The 17,577-nt window shown below is 31.7% G+C and overlaps 2 protein-coding genes across 2 annotated transcripts; both read right to left on the reverse strand.

The window, feature by feature from the left end:
- Nucleotides 1–381: 381 nt before the first annotated feature.
- LOC132754622 (uncharacterized) lies at nucleotides 382–6,512 on the reverse strand. Its single transcript, XM_060745283.1, has 2 exons — nucleotides 6,298–6,512; nucleotides 382–2,350 (listed from the first exon to the last, which is right to left on the reverse strand). The coding sequence occupies exons 1-2, from the start codon at nucleotides 6,303–6,305 to the stop codon at nucleotides 880–882; spliced, it is 1,479 nt and encodes a 492-aa protein (XP_060601266.1). The 5' UTR covers nucleotides 6,306–6,512; the 3' UTR covers nucleotides 382–879.
- A 703-nt stretch (nucleotides 6,513–7,215) lies between these two features.
- Nucleotides 7,216–17,218, reverse strand: LOC132754623 (uncharacterized). The gene is made up of 3 exons (XM_060745284.1): nucleotides 17,020–17,218; nucleotides 10,375–15,352; nucleotides 7,216–9,596 (listed from the first exon to the last, which is right to left on the reverse strand). Exon 3 carries the CDS (start codon nucleotides 9,593–9,595, stop codon nucleotides 8,336–8,338), a length of 1,260 nt encoding a protein of 419 aa, XP_060601267.1. The 5' UTR covers nucleotide 9,596; nucleotides 10,375–15,352; nucleotides 17,020–17,218; the 3' UTR covers nucleotides 7,216–8,335.
- Nucleotides 17,219–17,577: the final 359 nt, after the last annotated feature.

Consider the following 17,577-nt stretch of genomic DNA (forward strand, 5'->3'; position numbering starts at 1 on the left):
ATATGATAACAATACGCTAGCGGCTATGACCCTCTTTGAAAGCTTATCAACCCGTAAATGTATTTGCAGCATTTTGTATTGAAACCCATTAACATAGCCATTAAGAGTCAAACTCAAAGCAAACGCATATAGGACGCCACTCTATGGATTCTTAAATATCTTATTATTTTTCTGTAAATGAGATACTTCTTTTGATATACTTTTATGTCGATCTGAATTCACTGTGACGATAGCAGTCTTCTTTACTATATTAGAAAATACTTCCATTACCGTTAAATATATTGCCTCCTTGTCTATTCAGTGGTAGTTGGTTTGAACACTATTTAGGTCATGGTCGTGACACCGGTACTTGTACGTTCTTGATGTAAAAAATAAATATAATAGCTTTATTTTATTATCACAATTAAATGATTATATTTAAAACGAAATGAACATAATTCAAACTTTATTGTTATAAGCTTTCAAGGAATGTCAATTCATTAACAAATCAATGCTTTGTTTGACAATACTTTCCATGTATGCATGCATGTGATTCAATCAATTTACTTGTGAATGCTGAAAAAGCAATGATTTTAATCTATGACTAATGAAAATCCTCTGGTATGTACTGCCAAAAGTCATCGCATATTTTGGAATGCTGAATGCTATACTCCGTTTATGAGGAACTGAAGAAAATCGAATAGTCCTCCAATAACAAAGGTATAAACAACTTTGATACTCAACCATATACTTATCAAGTAAATTCTGAATATGATTCAGCAAATCAAAATGACCACAAATTAAGGAAGACTTATCGTATAAACGATAACTTCCAGACAATAATCATATACATGTACGACTACTATAATTATGTTCTGTTTTTTTCCAGTTCAGTCACATTTACATCTGATCTTTTCTGTGTATATACCCGTTCCTGTAGATAGGTACACAAACAAACATGCGGCAATCGCTCGGGAAAATATTGCTGTACGTCAGTTCAACAGTTGCAATATGGCATTGTCTCATGGCCTCTTCAAATATCTCCGAGGGAATCATCACCATCCGAAACTTTGTTCCTCTACCATTCTTCGAGTTTTTGTTACCTTTGGTATCGTTTTCGCTATATTCCTCTACAATAATTGCAATAGTTTTCAAAAGCATAGCAAATATCGCCAAAGAGTCGAAACCAGACTTTTCAAAAGCTATTTCGTCAACATCGTTAAAGTAATCTACACTGTCAAAGTTTGTGTCTAAATATGGATTAAGTGTTTCTGGGTTGTCTTGCAAACTACCGGAGGTACGTCTTGAATTTTGGTAACATTTACCTGGGCTGATCCTTGCACCGTCGGATTTTTGATCATGAATTACATTAACACCATTCTTGTTTCCACTGATCTCTCCATAGTCTTGTTTCTGTTCCAAATTTCTTAAATTCTTTTCCGAACTGATGTCATCACTTCCCAAGTCGTGTATTGATATTTTAGGGAAACATGTCACGTTTCCATTAACGCTGCCGTTGCTATGTTTAAAGATTTCATAAACCTTTCTGGAACTGTCATCATTACTTTCGCTGTCGTGCTTTGATTGCGAAATGCTGTGCCCAATAAGGTCATGTTTCAATGCTTCATGATTTGTTTCTGAAATGATATCGTCACTTCCGTTTTCGTGTTTCAAATTCTCATAATACATTTCTGAGCCAACATAATCATCTTCATTGGTTGGTTTCTGTTTTAGGCGAAAGTTACCTGAGTGGTCATCCACATTGCCGTAATTTTGCTTTTTCTGTCGATTTAACTCATCTGAAGTACCTGGGACTGGTTTTTGAGAATATCTGTATCTAACTTCTCTTCTACAACCGTTGCTGGTGGCGACCACATCTATTTCGTAGGCTTCTGACGAGTCACCATGTTTGACAAAAGTTATTCTGAAAGTAGAGTCAACGGATTCTTTTTCATAATTTGGTGACACATTCTTTATAAATTTGTCACGCTCTCCGTTCCGTGTATTGCTTTTGTTGAAAGCAAAATTGTTCGGAAATTTTTCGATCTCATCTCTATTAGGCCGCGAAGAATACCAAAAGATTAAAATCGACACAAATGGTGATTCAGCATTACTTTTCAGGAGGCCTGAATTTCTTCGTCTATTAATTGCTATTCTGCCTGAACTACCCCTTTGTACAAATGTATCTTTATACAAAACAAATATTCGGACAGGAGGCTTTTCATCATTGTTACCATATATTTCTTTAATGTTTTCCTTTTCTCTTTTCGAGCTTGTTTTAGCAGCGTCTTTTATAAACATTTTAATGTTATAATACACGATGATTGAAGCCTCAGATTGCTCGTCATCGTCATTCCACAAGTTGTATATGCTGAAATAAGACATGGAAATACGTTGGTTATTAAAATTAATTTTGGTTTGGACATTGTTAAACAGTCTTGGGAAAATAATCTAAATGACTAAACTCGAACAGTTTCGATAGATAGTTGAATAAAATCAGCTTTTATAATTTGAATTTCAATAAATATACGTCTGGTGTAAAAGGGGGGCAATTCTGATAAGAAAAAGACGGCGTTAACCAATTGAACTACCATTTAATTTAGTATATTACGATTATGGTAAAAGGGAAATAATTATGACTGTCATATATAAATCGAATAACGATAATTAGGTATAGTACGCTCAAGAGTAAATTAAAGTATTTTGGATTTTGTTTGTTCTTTTGTTGTTTTTTTTTGTTGTTTTTTTTTTCTTCTTTTTGTTGTTTGTTTGTTCTTTTCATGTTTTGAGTCTTATATTTTGTTGTTGTTGTTTTTTCATGTTTTGAGTCTTTAAGAAAAGGAAGATAAATTTGACATTAAGTCATGTGAGAAAAAAAATCCCTTGACTTGAAAGGCGCTTCCTGGATATTAACGGGATATTACTTGCAATAAGGCTAAGTAATCCCAAACTAACCAATGATTTTATCAAATGAAGAACAGATAATTTGCGGGGTTGATTTATATTTATTGTCAATAGTATTTTAATTCATTACATTATATAGCACAGAATTTCAAAGTAAATCAAAAATTGTTTACTCGCCTATCAAGCATTGACTTTAAAAACCTGTTATTAATAAAGGCATGGAATTCTTTTGTTTGTTGTAGATTAACTTCATCAATGGAATATAAACATTGATATGAGCCGCATCACGACAAAACCAACATAATGGGTTTGCGACCAGCATGGATCCAGACCAGCCTGAGCATCCGCGCAGTCTGATCAGGATCGATGTTGTTCGCTTACTAACCCTATTACAAGTAGAGAAACTGATAGCGAACAGCAGGGATCCTGATAAGACTGCGCGGATGCGCAGGCTGGTCTGGATCCATGCTGGTCGCAAACGTACTATGTTGGTTTTGTCGTGACGCGGCTCATATGTCTTTATCTAATCTATGCTTGGAAACCTTTGAATTGATCAAGCCTAAGTGTTATTCATTTAAACTTTTCAAAGGAAACAATAGTAAAAAAAAAAAACCTTTTATAATTTCAGCCAAACTTTACACACAGACACAACATTAAATTCGGGCGTTGTAATATATTATATTTCCATAATATTTCCTTGTGAAGCTTGCTTGACTAAGTATGAATACTTTGACCCGGTAATTTTTTGCTCTCCACGTTTCAGGCATTATATATGTAAGTCTCAGATAATTCAATGTCAAAACACTTATAATAAGAAGCATACATTATAATATCTGGCTACACTGAACAATAGATCTGGTATTAAATGCTTATTATTGTTGATACTGCTCAGCTCATATCAGAAGGTGAAATAACACAGTTATTTTCTATCCTGTCATGCTTTACTTTCCGCCCTTAAGAATGAAATCAAAACTAAATTTCCGTTTTGTGCTTGAGATAAAAAACGGAGATAACTTCCGGACTTTTGCGGTTATTTTGTTACATGAGATTGTGCAAAAGTATTCGGTAAACCAACAGAAAATTGCCGGAAAAAATATTGTTGCCAAAACAGTCGAGTTGACTTGCATCGTCATAATGTCGTTCAAAATCATTTAAATTTTCAAATGAACGCTTTGAAAATTCTTTAACTTTATATATACACACTAATCTAATAAAAATAAAAAGTTTTTTTGATATGATGGGACGGAAAATATTTTTTTCCAGATAAATGTACCATTTGATGTAAGTTCAGACCACTAATCTGTGTTCAAAATTTTAGATCATTCGGGCACTTCGTTTTTCCAGAATAATTATTCAAATTGTAAAACAATGACCCAAAATGATAAGCGTTTAAACGCTTTTCACTCAAATCAGGCTAAGGAAAGCATAAAAGTACGATTTTCAGTTTATTTCAAAATATATTTCTTAACTATCTTTGCATATATTTCTGTTTAAAGTGCCCCAGCTCATTTATGTAAGAAATTCAAATGTTATGTTTTAGGCTTTTAAACCACAGTGGAGTCCCTTTAAGCCACCGCATCATTCCTGGGCAGGTTGTCAAGCAGTGTGCCAGTACTACTTGCCGTCACTTTCGCAAGTATTTGAAAGCTTCTGTACATACCAGAGCAGAAGTACAGTGCGAATAACCGTAGAAAGGATTTCATGATGAATCACAACGAAAGTGACTGCCCGGAAATCGAACCAGGGTCGCCATGCTCACAGTCCAACGTTTTACATATTGAGCTAACCGCACGGCTTTTATACACTTGTTCAAGGTTACTAGTAAATGACCAGCATCACAAGTATAAGATTCTTTCTTAAAAGCATTAAATTAGTTGACGAAATTGAGATTCATCTAAAATTTCGAATACCTTCAGGTACACTTTTGGTATGTATAAGTACGAACTACATTTGCATTTGCACATTCATTATTTCGAATCCAACTTTCTAAATCAAATAGTTTTCCTCGTTAAGATGGAACGATTTCATAAAGCTAAATTGGAAGCGATGAGGCAAAGTTGACATGAATCGTGTCATGAGAAATATTCACCACTCTTTTACCTTTTCTGTAAATGTTTTGTTGTGCTATATCAAAATGATATCACATTGTAGTAATATAGCGTTATGACTAACCAATTAAAGGAAATTGTTAATTTCCTATCAAAACAGGACATGGTTATCACTCAAGACTATCGTCGACGGTTGTTGAACATATATCTTCTTTTTGTTCTTTTCATATTGATGTCTTCAGATATGATTTTAGAAACTGAATTATTAATAAATCTTACGTCTTACGTTGGACTTGCGGTCAGTATCTTTCGTTAATAGTTAATGTGTGGTCGGACAAGTCTAGATTAAATGGATCAAGTAATATTTGTTTCAAAAGTGAGACTAATTATACAATAAATCTGCAGATAGAATTCCGTCAGTACACAATTTTTATTTTTATTATTATTACGATTATTATTTTTATTATAATTATTCTAAAATGAAAGTCTCAAATCATTGGGGTCCAAGTGAGGCAAAAAACCAATACATTAGACGGTCAAGATTGACTTTTCTTCTATAGCATTTTAAATATTTCTTATTTTTCAATAACACTTTCCTCCTTGTAACACACATGGAATATTTAAGAGAAAAAAATACTGTTTTTTTAAAGGAAAACCCCGTGTTGGAATAATCAGATATTCACACGGTTTTACATTACGAAAAAAATAATGATTTTCTATTACAGAAAACATTCTTTGTATAGGATCCTCACTGGAATGAGCGGGCTATACTCTATCACCTTAAAATGTATATTTTAACCTTTTTTTTCAGAAAGTAAAACCTGGACCGTCTTTAGTATTGCTTGTCTGCCACATGCAGATCACAAAATGTCACGTGTTATAAGTATCAACCTTTTTCTGCCCTGATTTTAGGATTGCGTAAATTGGGTTTAAAATATTTTCTAATCAAAACAGTTAAAATGAGGAGCCAACAGAACCATGCTCGAAGTCTACTTGCACATTAAATAAGAACAAAATAAAATATTCCCCAAACAAAATGTTTTTTTGATAACTTAATGTTTGCTAAGTACATATGTTCTATGTCTCAGATATTTTACAAACTATTTTTATTATTATTATTGATGCTTTGAAATGCTTCTTATCCAGAAAACACAAAATTATTCAACCAAAAACTGACAGCCTAGAACTATTTCTTCTACCATATAAACTGTGAAACTTTATTCAGACATATTTAAACAATCTACTGAAACTTCTTTTTTCCAAAACAAATAATGATAATGATAATAATTAAAATGAATAAATAAATAAAAATAAATTGCTACATAAAAATTGACCTAAGATAATACAGAAAATAACATTAACTTACTTAGCCATGTTGGAACTTTTCCACTCGCGCACAAAGTCTTCTCCTTAATTTTTTTACAATTGCGACCGTTATGTTTGAAATTAGTGTGGTGACTAAACAAAAATATTTTTTACCGGGATATGAGTTGTTCAATTGTGAATTACGGAAATTAAATGGAATCTGTCAACGCTCACAACATCGATATTTTTTCCGCATTATATTCCATCTATGTGCAACCATTTGGTTGAAATATGATAAACAAATCAGATGATACATGGAAAATAATGCGCAAGCTATAGATAGGGTGATAGACCAAATAGAGGAAAATGAAACATTTTTAGATGATACATGGAAAATAATGCGCAAGCTATAGATAGGGTGATAGACCAAATAGAGGAAAATGAAACATTTTTGGTTAAATATTATGGGGCGACTTTTTACGACCGTCACACAACGAAAGAAACCTGAACAGAAGTAAAAAAAAATAACGAAGAAAAATAGGTAGGCGTTAAATTATGGATTTTTTTTTTTGTAATTGCAAAATGTGTTATTCCTATAAAATAAATCGACGGAACGATAAGTTGTTTTTGCATTTTATCTCTTAACGAAACAGTTGAACAAAACATTTCCTCAATATTTGTAAAAAATAATCTGTCAAATGAATGCTCTGGGGAAACAATATATGAGCCGCGTCTTGACAAAACCAACATAATGGATTTGCGACCAGCATGGATCCAGACCAGCCTGCGCATCCGCGCAGTCTGAGCAGGATCCATGCTGTTCGCTATCAGTTTCTCTACTTGCAATAGGGTTTGTAAGCGAACATCATGGATCCTGATCAGACTGCGCAGATGCGCAGGCTGGTCTGGATCCATGCTGGTCGCAAACCCATTATGTTGGTCTTGTCAAGACGCGGCTTTATGTAAGAATACAAAATACAAGATAACAAAACATGTACTGAATGTTTATTTTCAACTTTCATTCTTGAGAAAAAGTAATAATAACTGTGGTTCAAGTATTTTGATTTATTAACTTTATTAACTTAATATGACATATTTTTCGTTCCAACATTTTCACCATTAATTTAACAAACTTTGCATTTTGTTGGCTGACCAATACGAACAAGGAGTAATACTTTTACATTATTTCATTTCAGTGTTTTATTAAAGGCACATTATGTCTCAGAAGTCTATGTATATTTTAATAGTTTTGAAATGTCAAACCTGTGTTAAATGATGTTAAGATAATTGATTTTGTACAAAATACTAATTAACAATAATTTTAACAGTTGCCAACATACCTTAAGGTGCACAAGATAGTTCATGTATTTAGCAAATCAGTATGATTTTTGGAACTGTAAAAGAATAACAAAATAAACATATTTTGAGAAATGAAAATGATGGCTTTCTTGGGCATAAGGGGCCTTTAAATATCACACAACACATATAACACTGTACTGATCGTGACAAACAATACGTATAATACGTGCCTGTCCCTAAGCATACCATCAAAGAATCTTTCTACATACCTAGCTTACTATAAATAACATTGTATCACCTCTACTATTATCCAACCAAGCACTTACATACATTCTTATATTTTGATTTCCAATATTAGTATATCTCATTTTCCTCATATCTCACTTTACATGTAGCTCAGTTGACACCTTCTTAATACATGTATTAGATCAAGTCCCACTTCATAAACCCGATTTTATACGAATCCCTCTCTACAAATATCTTTTTTATAGAAATCCCAATCTACCAATACCTCAGTTTACACAAATCCCACTCTACAAAAACCTAACTTCAAAAACATCCCGCTCTACAATTACCTTACTTTGTCAAATTCCTCTCTACAAATCCCATTCTATCAATACCTCACTTAAGACAATTCTCTCTGTTCAATTACCTTACTTTTTAAGAATAGCAATCTACCAATACTTCACTTCACGTAAATACCACTCTACAAATACAAATGTACATCACATTATACACTTCCCTTTCTACAAATACATCATTTTACACATCACCATGTACACTTTTCACTCTCTTAATTCTCATTCTCTGTCAATCCTATCTTTTCTGTCCAAAAAGCCGTCCCTATAAATAGGTAAAGCTATAAACATCCTGCAATCCCTAGGGAATATATTTGTGTAAGTCAACTCCAGGGATTGCATCTGACAATCCTGTAACGCATTCTCAAACATTTTAGAGGTTACAACATGCATTCTGAAAATGAACCGTCGTTGATGCGGTTTCCTCGAAGGCTCGTTCAATGTTACATCCACTACCAGCTGGAGCTGCTCTTCATGATATTCCAAGTTAAAGGCTTGAGGTATCTGAACTGAATACGAATTGTTAGTTGACATTGCAAGAAAGCGTCTAAGTTCTTCTAGTTCGTCAGAATTTCCTTTTATGTCACAGGGCATCATGACAATATTACTTGCATTATTCGCAAAATTGCTGTTGTGGTTTTCGAGAAATGCCTCACTTCGAGCATTGGTGTCAGTGTGAGTTAAACTTTTAGCACTTAGTCCTGTGATAGAAAGGTTTCGAAAGATGGCAGAATATGTTCTATAAATGCCCTTTTCATTTGATTGCCGGCCATTTTCAAGTCGAAAATTTAAAGTTGCAGACAATGGTTCAACGGATTTAAACGCTTTTATACCATTAAACTTGCCAATATTTCCTTTACTTTGCACAGTTTTATTATTTTGCAAATATTTTCGTTGGTTTTCTTCAGAGAGGTTACCAATTTTCATTTCTTTAAACAGCAAAGAAGGATTAATCTGTCTTCCAAAGAGTTTCTTATCAGTATATTTCGTTTCTCTGTCGTGTGTTCTACTCAGTATAACCTTTTGTAACAAATCTTGAGTCGGTTTTTCGATGTGTTTTACATCATTGGTATTCTGATAAGTTTCTAATTCAGTTGGATTCTTTTCTCCCTCGTGCCCAACACGTGTAATGATTTCGACTTTTTCCACAGGAGGCGCGTTTAGCGGTCGAGTAAAATCATCAACACTTAATTCATTTACAAGATCTTTTGATTCTGTCAGATGTTCATTACCTACATTTCTTAGTCCTAGGTTAATAAAATAGTCTAAACCATGTTTCTTTGACTCAATTTTAGAATACAGATCAAGCAATGCTTGGATAAGTTGCTTGTTTGTACAATTTCCTTGTGATTCGTACATAAATTCAGCGACCTTTTTCAGCACATCAGTTGCAGTGTCCAACTTTTCAATTATGTCTTGAAAATATTCTTTTAGCAATAACAGTTTTTCTTCAATGAGATAAAAGCGGTTAGTTACACTCATTCTGAAAACAAAATGTCACGAATGTGTTTAAAATGTGAAAATGTTATAAATATATATATAAATTATATATATATTCTTTTCGTTTCGATTTTTAACAATCTTTATATTCTTTTAATGATTAACACATTGGTGTATTTATATTAATATCATCATTGTCATGGTAACATATCCTGTTTGCTAAATTTTGAATGTCTAGAAGACTAAATAAAACGTAAATTAACTTAGTTATACATGTGAAGTTTTTAATATAATGGATCCTTTATTTGTTCTGTCATGGAAAAGTATCGGGACAACTTTTTCTTATAATAAAAAACACTCACATTTGAACATTTACACGTGTACTTTAATATTTGCAGCAAAAAGATTTACTATCTCACTTAGGAGTGTTTTACAAAAAGTGCTTTTTCAAGCTTGACGTGTCGCCTCATCGCACTTTAAGTGCCTTGCCACAACGTACGTCCTTGTTAAATTAATTAGAGAAACTATGGTAATTTTAGATGCGAGCATATAACAGTTATACTTCCGTTATAAAGTACGTTGGTAACATTTAATTTAGATAAATGATAACAACCCTATTACTGCAACTTAATTTTAACGACTTAATATCCATTGATACGATATTTTATTCATGTATATACATGTACGTCATACAGAAGTAATACAGCAAATAGCTGACCTACATTTTTTAAATGTGTAAACTACATATATATTACATACTCGGAAAAAATAATGCATGCTCTTACAAAAAACAAAATAATACAATTTGCAATATTAGTTACCTTGTTTGTTTTCAATATAATTGCCTGTCTCTAACCCGACGTGTAAATATTTAAATTAAACCGAAAGAAGGAAGGGAGATAAATCTACCAGTAAACAGGTTGTACGAGTATATTTAAAACATGTTTAAATTATCGCGGGTGTTTCACAAGAAAATGAAATTAAAAAGCGTATGCATCGATTTATTGCAATTTATGAAATAACAATATGCTTTAAAAATCGTAAAAACATTTTAGGTTCAATTCATGTACATGTATATAACTTTCACAAAATGAAAGTGATAACTTATCAGTTAAAATTGTATATCGAACTGCATGTGTATTATGTATTGAACTGATACAGTTGTATAAGGTTTAGGTTACATTAACTAATATTTAAAAATAATCCGAATGATATTTATTAGTTTAAGTCACATTCTATACATACATGTTCATACATGTAAAATACAAGTATTTATTCAATAAAACTTAAAATACATGTAAATGGTCATTCTTTCAAAGACTTATAGGAGGCTAGATCTATATTGTTATAAACATGTAATGAGTACCATAATATACAATCCGCATTTAAAAGGTTAGATTACCATTACTAATCAAAATATTAAATCAACATAAAAAATAATTTTATCAAATGGCGACACTCGGAATAGTGAGGTGCCCGGCGTGTCATTTCTTAATATAGTCCACCTCACAAGATCCTTCCACATTAACCCTTTCCCTCATGAGCATATTGTGAAAAATGGCCGTTTTCATTAAAAAGCCTCCTGTTACAAGATCAAACTGCAATGAAACTATGAAAAATGCTTCAATACTAATCAAACTTGACACAAATGTTGACTGGACCATTGTCTTTGTAAAGACATGCTCTGTCTTAAATTTCATGTTACCATGGCAACGAGGGGACATCGCAAAATTGCCAAAAATCACTATTTTGCGTTGACTTTTTTTTCATCAAAATTTGTTTCAAAGTGCTGCAACTTCTCAAGGGATTTAGAAAGAGTCAAAGGCTTTTCAGCGTTGGTTACACGTTACCTTATGATCGATCTGGGGTCATTTTTAGCCTCTCACAAGTCCAAAAAAAACCCAAACAGAAGGGGGCACATCCACCTTCTGGCAACCCCTGATGTATCCTTTTTGATGGAGGGCCGCGTCGAAAAAGTGCTCATTTTTTTAGCAACATTTCTCAAACGAAAACGTGTGTTTGGGGCCCAAATAGGACATTTTTTCACTACTTGAGGCCTAAAAGAGGGTGGGGGGGTCGAAAGTGCGTTGTTTCGCGTATATATGAGGTAAAGGGTTAATCTTATGTTTACCACTTTTGTATGACTTATACAAATATGCTGTATGACTAAGATATTTATTGAGTAATTTATTCAGATTTGATGTACATGTTTGACATAACAGCGGCAACCATTTGCAAGCCATTCCATTAGATCATGGTCCTATTCTGTCTTTAAATATTTTGAATCTTCCCGGTTTTGTCCAGATTGAAACATGGGAAAGTTCAATATCATAAGAATTTCATTTAACCCGCCTTGGTAAGGATGAAAGAAACATGACTTAGTATGTAAACTTAATCTTAACTTGACTCTAATGTTTAAGTGTTGATTGATTACTTTCTTTTTTCTTTCTTTTTTTGTGATTTCGTACTGATTAAATGTATTCGATATTTATATATTTCTATCTTTAAATGACTTAAATGATATATTTGCATATTCATGACATACACCTTAATCTAAATATGTATACATTTTGTAATATGCTAATATGTACTGTTTTATATGTATCACCTGATACGATCTATATATAAACATTGTTTGGTATTTATAATACTGCCTTTTTCAATTCATTGATAAAAATAAAACGTATATTAATATCTAAGTTAATTATAACAATAACTTTAAAAATGTCCAATAGCACAATCGATTTGCTTGTTTAACTAGTGTGTAAAAGTTGGATTTAAAAAACTGTTGAGTTAGTGAACAAATATTAACTCAAAAATGACACAAGAAAAACTCTGTTATTATTATCAAATACTCTTATCTTCTGTTAATATGCAAAGTGTTACATTTTTTGAAAATATTGACTGAATGTTTTGTCAGTAAATGTTAAAACGTAGTAGAGTAAATGTTGAAACGTGATTGCTATATTTACGGTTTTTTTTTCTTTTCACTGCTGTATTCAAATTTTTGGACTCAACCAAAATTCAAAATAATAATAATAATTATGTCTTTTTTAAAAAAAAATGGGTAATAAATCAATCGAACAAAACAAATAATAAAATTATCTTGATTTTACATTAGGGTGTTCTAACTAATATTAAAAAAAATACAACAACAACAACAACATCATCATCATCATCATTGTCAAAAAGAAAGCAATGAGTCAATTTAAATAATTGAAAAATAATTGTGTATGTCTAATATTTAGATTAACAACAACTGACATTTTAAAAGTATAGAGAAGAAAACTCAATATTCGCACAATATAATACAATGATCATTACAATATTGCAAACATATATAGGTTTCTTATTTTAAGTCCATAAAAATCATTCTTTTCTGAAATCAAAAAAGGAAAGAATTGATCAATGGATATAACTATTGTACGTTTGCATAAAACCACTATTTTTATAAGCCATTATCAGCTATATTACTTTTTTCTTTTTCTTGTTTTAATGGCGCACCAAAAAAGTTTAGGTCATATGGCGCCGAAAAAGGAAAAATGATTTTGACTAACCTCGGATGTTACAAACTTCAAAGTCAAAATCTCACCTGCTGGAGCTAAAAGATGCATAGACTCCAATTGTTCGAACCCATTTAGTCGCCTCTTACGATCACACGAGGATAAACGGTGACTGCAGTTCTTATCCAACAACCATAAAAGGCAACACCTCAGCCACAAGGAGACTAATAATACTTAATCTTGAAAAACAGTATTAAGAGTCTTTTTTCGTGTAAATCAGTTTCATAAGTCGTCCATTCAACCGGTGTCATCGGTGCATCTTTTAGTTTCGATCTAGGATACATCATTTTTATTATGATGGTGTTTTACAGATGATTGTCACCGAATTACAGTTTTTAAATCAAATGTGTAACACCTAGCAACCTTAAAATGGTATAAAAAAACATGCAAGTTCTATGAAAACGTAAAACACTCTTATATAACCTTTTTTTTTGATTAACTTAAAAATTAAATTTGATATTTGAAAAAAATTATGATTGCTTTACAGTCTCTTTTGTGCATGTAAAATAAAAATAGTTTGATACTCGTATTTCAAAAGTAAGCCAGTTAGTTTTTATATTAAGATTTAAACATTCACATAATAGTCTACATGTTAATAAAAAATAATATTTCAATCAAAAGTAATGGTTCAGGTATACAGAAAAAATCAAACGAAATGTTTTATTCAGAAACAATTGAATTAGCTAAACAAATTGACAATGACAATTGACCAAACAAATAATGGTAGCGAAATTTCAGACTCTAATGCTGTTAATTGCAAGTGCCGAAAGTAGTCCGCTTTTTTGAAGCGGTTACTTCCCTTTATATGTAAACTAACGCCGAAAAAAATCAGGGGAGATCACTTCCTAAAGATGGTCAAATGACAGGCGCATTAATTTTCAAGCAAAATGATTCCCGAATGGTCGAAGATTTCTAAGCGCTCGCTTAGGAAGCGAGAGGTCTGGAGTTCAAATCCCAGTTAAGGCAGCTATTTTTTTTCAAATTGTTTAAGTCAAATAAACATTGGATTAAATATCAGTGTTTAAATTAGTCTTATAGCCAATTTACTGTAATTAAAACGCTGGAAAGCATTGGTGGCACTTTACAATAACAAATTGGTTTATAATCTCACAACCTTCACCTTTCTGACATTCTGAGACCCAAACAAATTCAGCGCCTTCTGTGCTTTGATTTACTTCTCAGTTATAATTGTTAATACCAGCGATGATTTGATCTTTTCGGTTGATAAAGCCGTCTTTATACACAGGAAGAGCTATGAACATCCGACAATCGCTAGGAAATATGTTTGAATATGTTAATACTATTGACTGCATCTGCGCATTGTTCATGGCAGATTCAAACATGTCAGATGTTACGACATTTAGTTGCAATGTTAATTTTCGTTTTGTATTGTTGTTTTCGTGTTCGAACGCTGCTACAAATGAACAGTTTTCACCTTGTTTCAACTCCTCTTTATGCATCTCAGTATACAGATATATTTGATGTTGATGTAAAATACTTTTTACAACTGTCATATAATTCTCTGTAAACGTTGGAATAAAAAACACACATTTGCCTTGGAAATATGAATTACTACCAGTATTATAAAAACCTTTCCACACAAGTTTTTCAATTTTAAATGGATTATAAATATTTACGCCTTGTCTTTCATCTATTTTGAATTTACAATTAGCTGTATTTGCAATTTGTTTAATGACAATACAGCTTATTTTTTCGTTTACATTGTTCTGATTAGTTGCTTCTTCGACATTCGTATGGCCATGAGTGATATACACTCGTAAGGCTTGTTTATCCATTTCAAGCCATTTATTATCATTAAACAATTGCGTTAGCATTTTATTAACTTCTTTCTTATGTAGGGTGTCTTGTAGCACTTTCAAAACACTGTCAGTGATTGCTTGCCATAGCATCTTATTAACCAAAAGCAATTCTTCAAGCCATTCCAAAAGGCTTTCTTTCTTTAATGCTTGTTTTATCATATTACTCACATTAACCCCTTTCTCTTTTAAGGTATCTTCCAGCATTTCAGACACTGATTCATCATTGAACGTTTGCTTTAGCATTTTCGTGAGATGCTTATCCTTGACGGCTTTTCCAAATGTGTGAGAGTAAAGTTTCTTCCCGTTTCTTCCCATCAGCAATACTTTCAGCAAAATATCCATAAAAAGTTGTACAATCATTGTATGGAATCCCACCTTAGAGTCCTCTAGCTTGCCCTTTGCAATCATTGTCGTATCTTAAATATATCAAATCATGACAATATTAGATTATAAAAACTATGGGATTAAAGTTGGATATTCTCTTCTAACTAATTGAAGTTCATGGAAGAGAAATGATTGACCATTTTTCCTTATAATTTTCACATGAGAAAGTTTATACTGATTCAATTACAAAATACTACTTTAGAAACACTTTCGAATCCATCCACATTTTAAATAAATCTTATATTTAACTATTCAACATGTCAACGTTCAATGTCATTATAGTTTGTTTTTTTTCAAAGAATTAATCAAATCTTTCTATCACTAACAAAGTTAAGGTAATTTTAGGAAAATTATAAAACTTGACCATGACGGACGAGGTCATGGTAAGATAAAGGTTAAACTTATTAAATAATTCAACATGTAGGTGTGAAAATAAGTCATGTCATGTTCAAATATGAATCAAATTCTCAAATACAGAAGAGGATTTTCTAATCCATCAAATCTGTCATTTAATAGTAAAATCATCACAACTCAAGCAAAATTCAACAATTTCTTAATAACAATCCATTTCATTTAAGACTAATAATTATTATATCTCAACTAACTGGTCAAGGTCAGTTTTACAATTCGAAGGTTTTTGTCTATAGGGATGCCGTGTCTATGTATTAAGGCGTTCCATTTAATAGTTGGTATTGTTAAGAATTAATGTAGTTCTAAACGCTCGAAAATGACATGAAGATTGCTGGTATCATTTTGATCATGCAAAAGTTCAATTCAGTTTAGAAATAAATTAAACTGATTCAAAGTTCTTATTATTCCGCAGTACAAATAGGCTGAACACTGCCACCTTTTCATTATATGATATTTTCAATATTGATTACTTGTCTGAAATGATCATAATTATATACATCATACCACGGCCGGAAATTATATTCGAATTTTCGAAATTCTACAGAATATTTTAACATTGAAAAACGAATACGAATGTTCGAAAAAAGAAAATAAATGTTTTGAAATTTCATTTATTTACTTTATTTATTTCAACTTTTACTCAAAATCGTAAATTAAATCATTGACCTTCACTAGATCTTTATATAGCACATGTCAACGATTATCGCCAATCAACTTTGAAAAGTTTGGGGGTTTAGTTGATCCGAAGGGCACTCATTTCACAATTTGTAATTTAACTGTTTAACAGTTTATATTGTAAAAAAATCCGACTTAAATTTTCTTACTTTATTGATTTATGTGCTTTATTCTTTCCAATAAGAAGCGAATTGTTATACCAAGAGAATCTAATTCAATTTATAATTTCAGATATCTTTTTTCATGAGATTCAATCATATGATAAAGGCTGTAGCGCACATCTATTGTATGTTAAGAACAACATTCTGTTCTCTAAAATTTCCAACGATCATCGAAGAAAATACACATTTTTGTCATTTATGGTGTATAATAACAGATAAAACTCTTTAAGATCTATTTGATATATCATATAACCTGCCATTTTTTTAAAGACATGTATTATACATAGGCCGTTTTTCCTTAAGGCATATAAATATATAAGACGGCCAGTATACTCTTCCGTAGATATATAAGACCTAAAACGCTAGAATATTCTATACTAATAATACACTACAGCTGCATAAACAACCATCTAACGAAATACATTACTTGAAATGAATCAATAAGTTCCTACCTCTAAATTCCTGTTTATTGTCGGCGACGTATAATCCTCAAATACATGTATGGTCAACTTATTGTTAAACACCTCAATAATTCTAATAAAACCTTTTTTTCATAGATTTTGACTACGTGGCAGGAGAACGACACTGTCTATTAGTAACAAATAAATATGGCGGCTCAAAAATACATGTAATATTGGGAAACCAAACATTTATAAAATATATTATAATCAGTAGATTTTGTAAATGTTGTAAATCAAGTAAATGTTTGTGCAATTAAATATTGTTTAATGTTTTCTGTTGGTTGTTATTTTTTGTTGTTGGTCTGTTTTCTTTCTCTTTTTTTTTCATTTAAATGTTTAAAATAGTGTTATAATCATTTTGCGCGAGTGTTATCTTTACTATAAATTTTACAAAAACATATCAGCAACCTTGCATTATCACGTCTGGTAAACATTAGAGCTATCTCTTTCAAAGGTATGCGGTACTAGTGCATGTTGATAAATTTAAGTGTCAACAAAGGCGCAAGTTAAAATGTTTCCTGATAGGATTACGTTTAATACTTTAAATAT

This window comes from Ruditapes philippinarum, unplaced genomic scaffold (assembly GCF_026571515.1).
Source record: "Ruditapes philippinarum isolate M1 unplaced genomic scaffold, ASM2657151v2 ctg2843_1_1_1_1, whole genome shotgun sequence".
Taxonomy (NCBI): domain Eukaryota; kingdom Metazoa; phylum Mollusca; class Bivalvia; order Venerida; family Veneridae; genus Ruditapes; species Ruditapes philippinarum.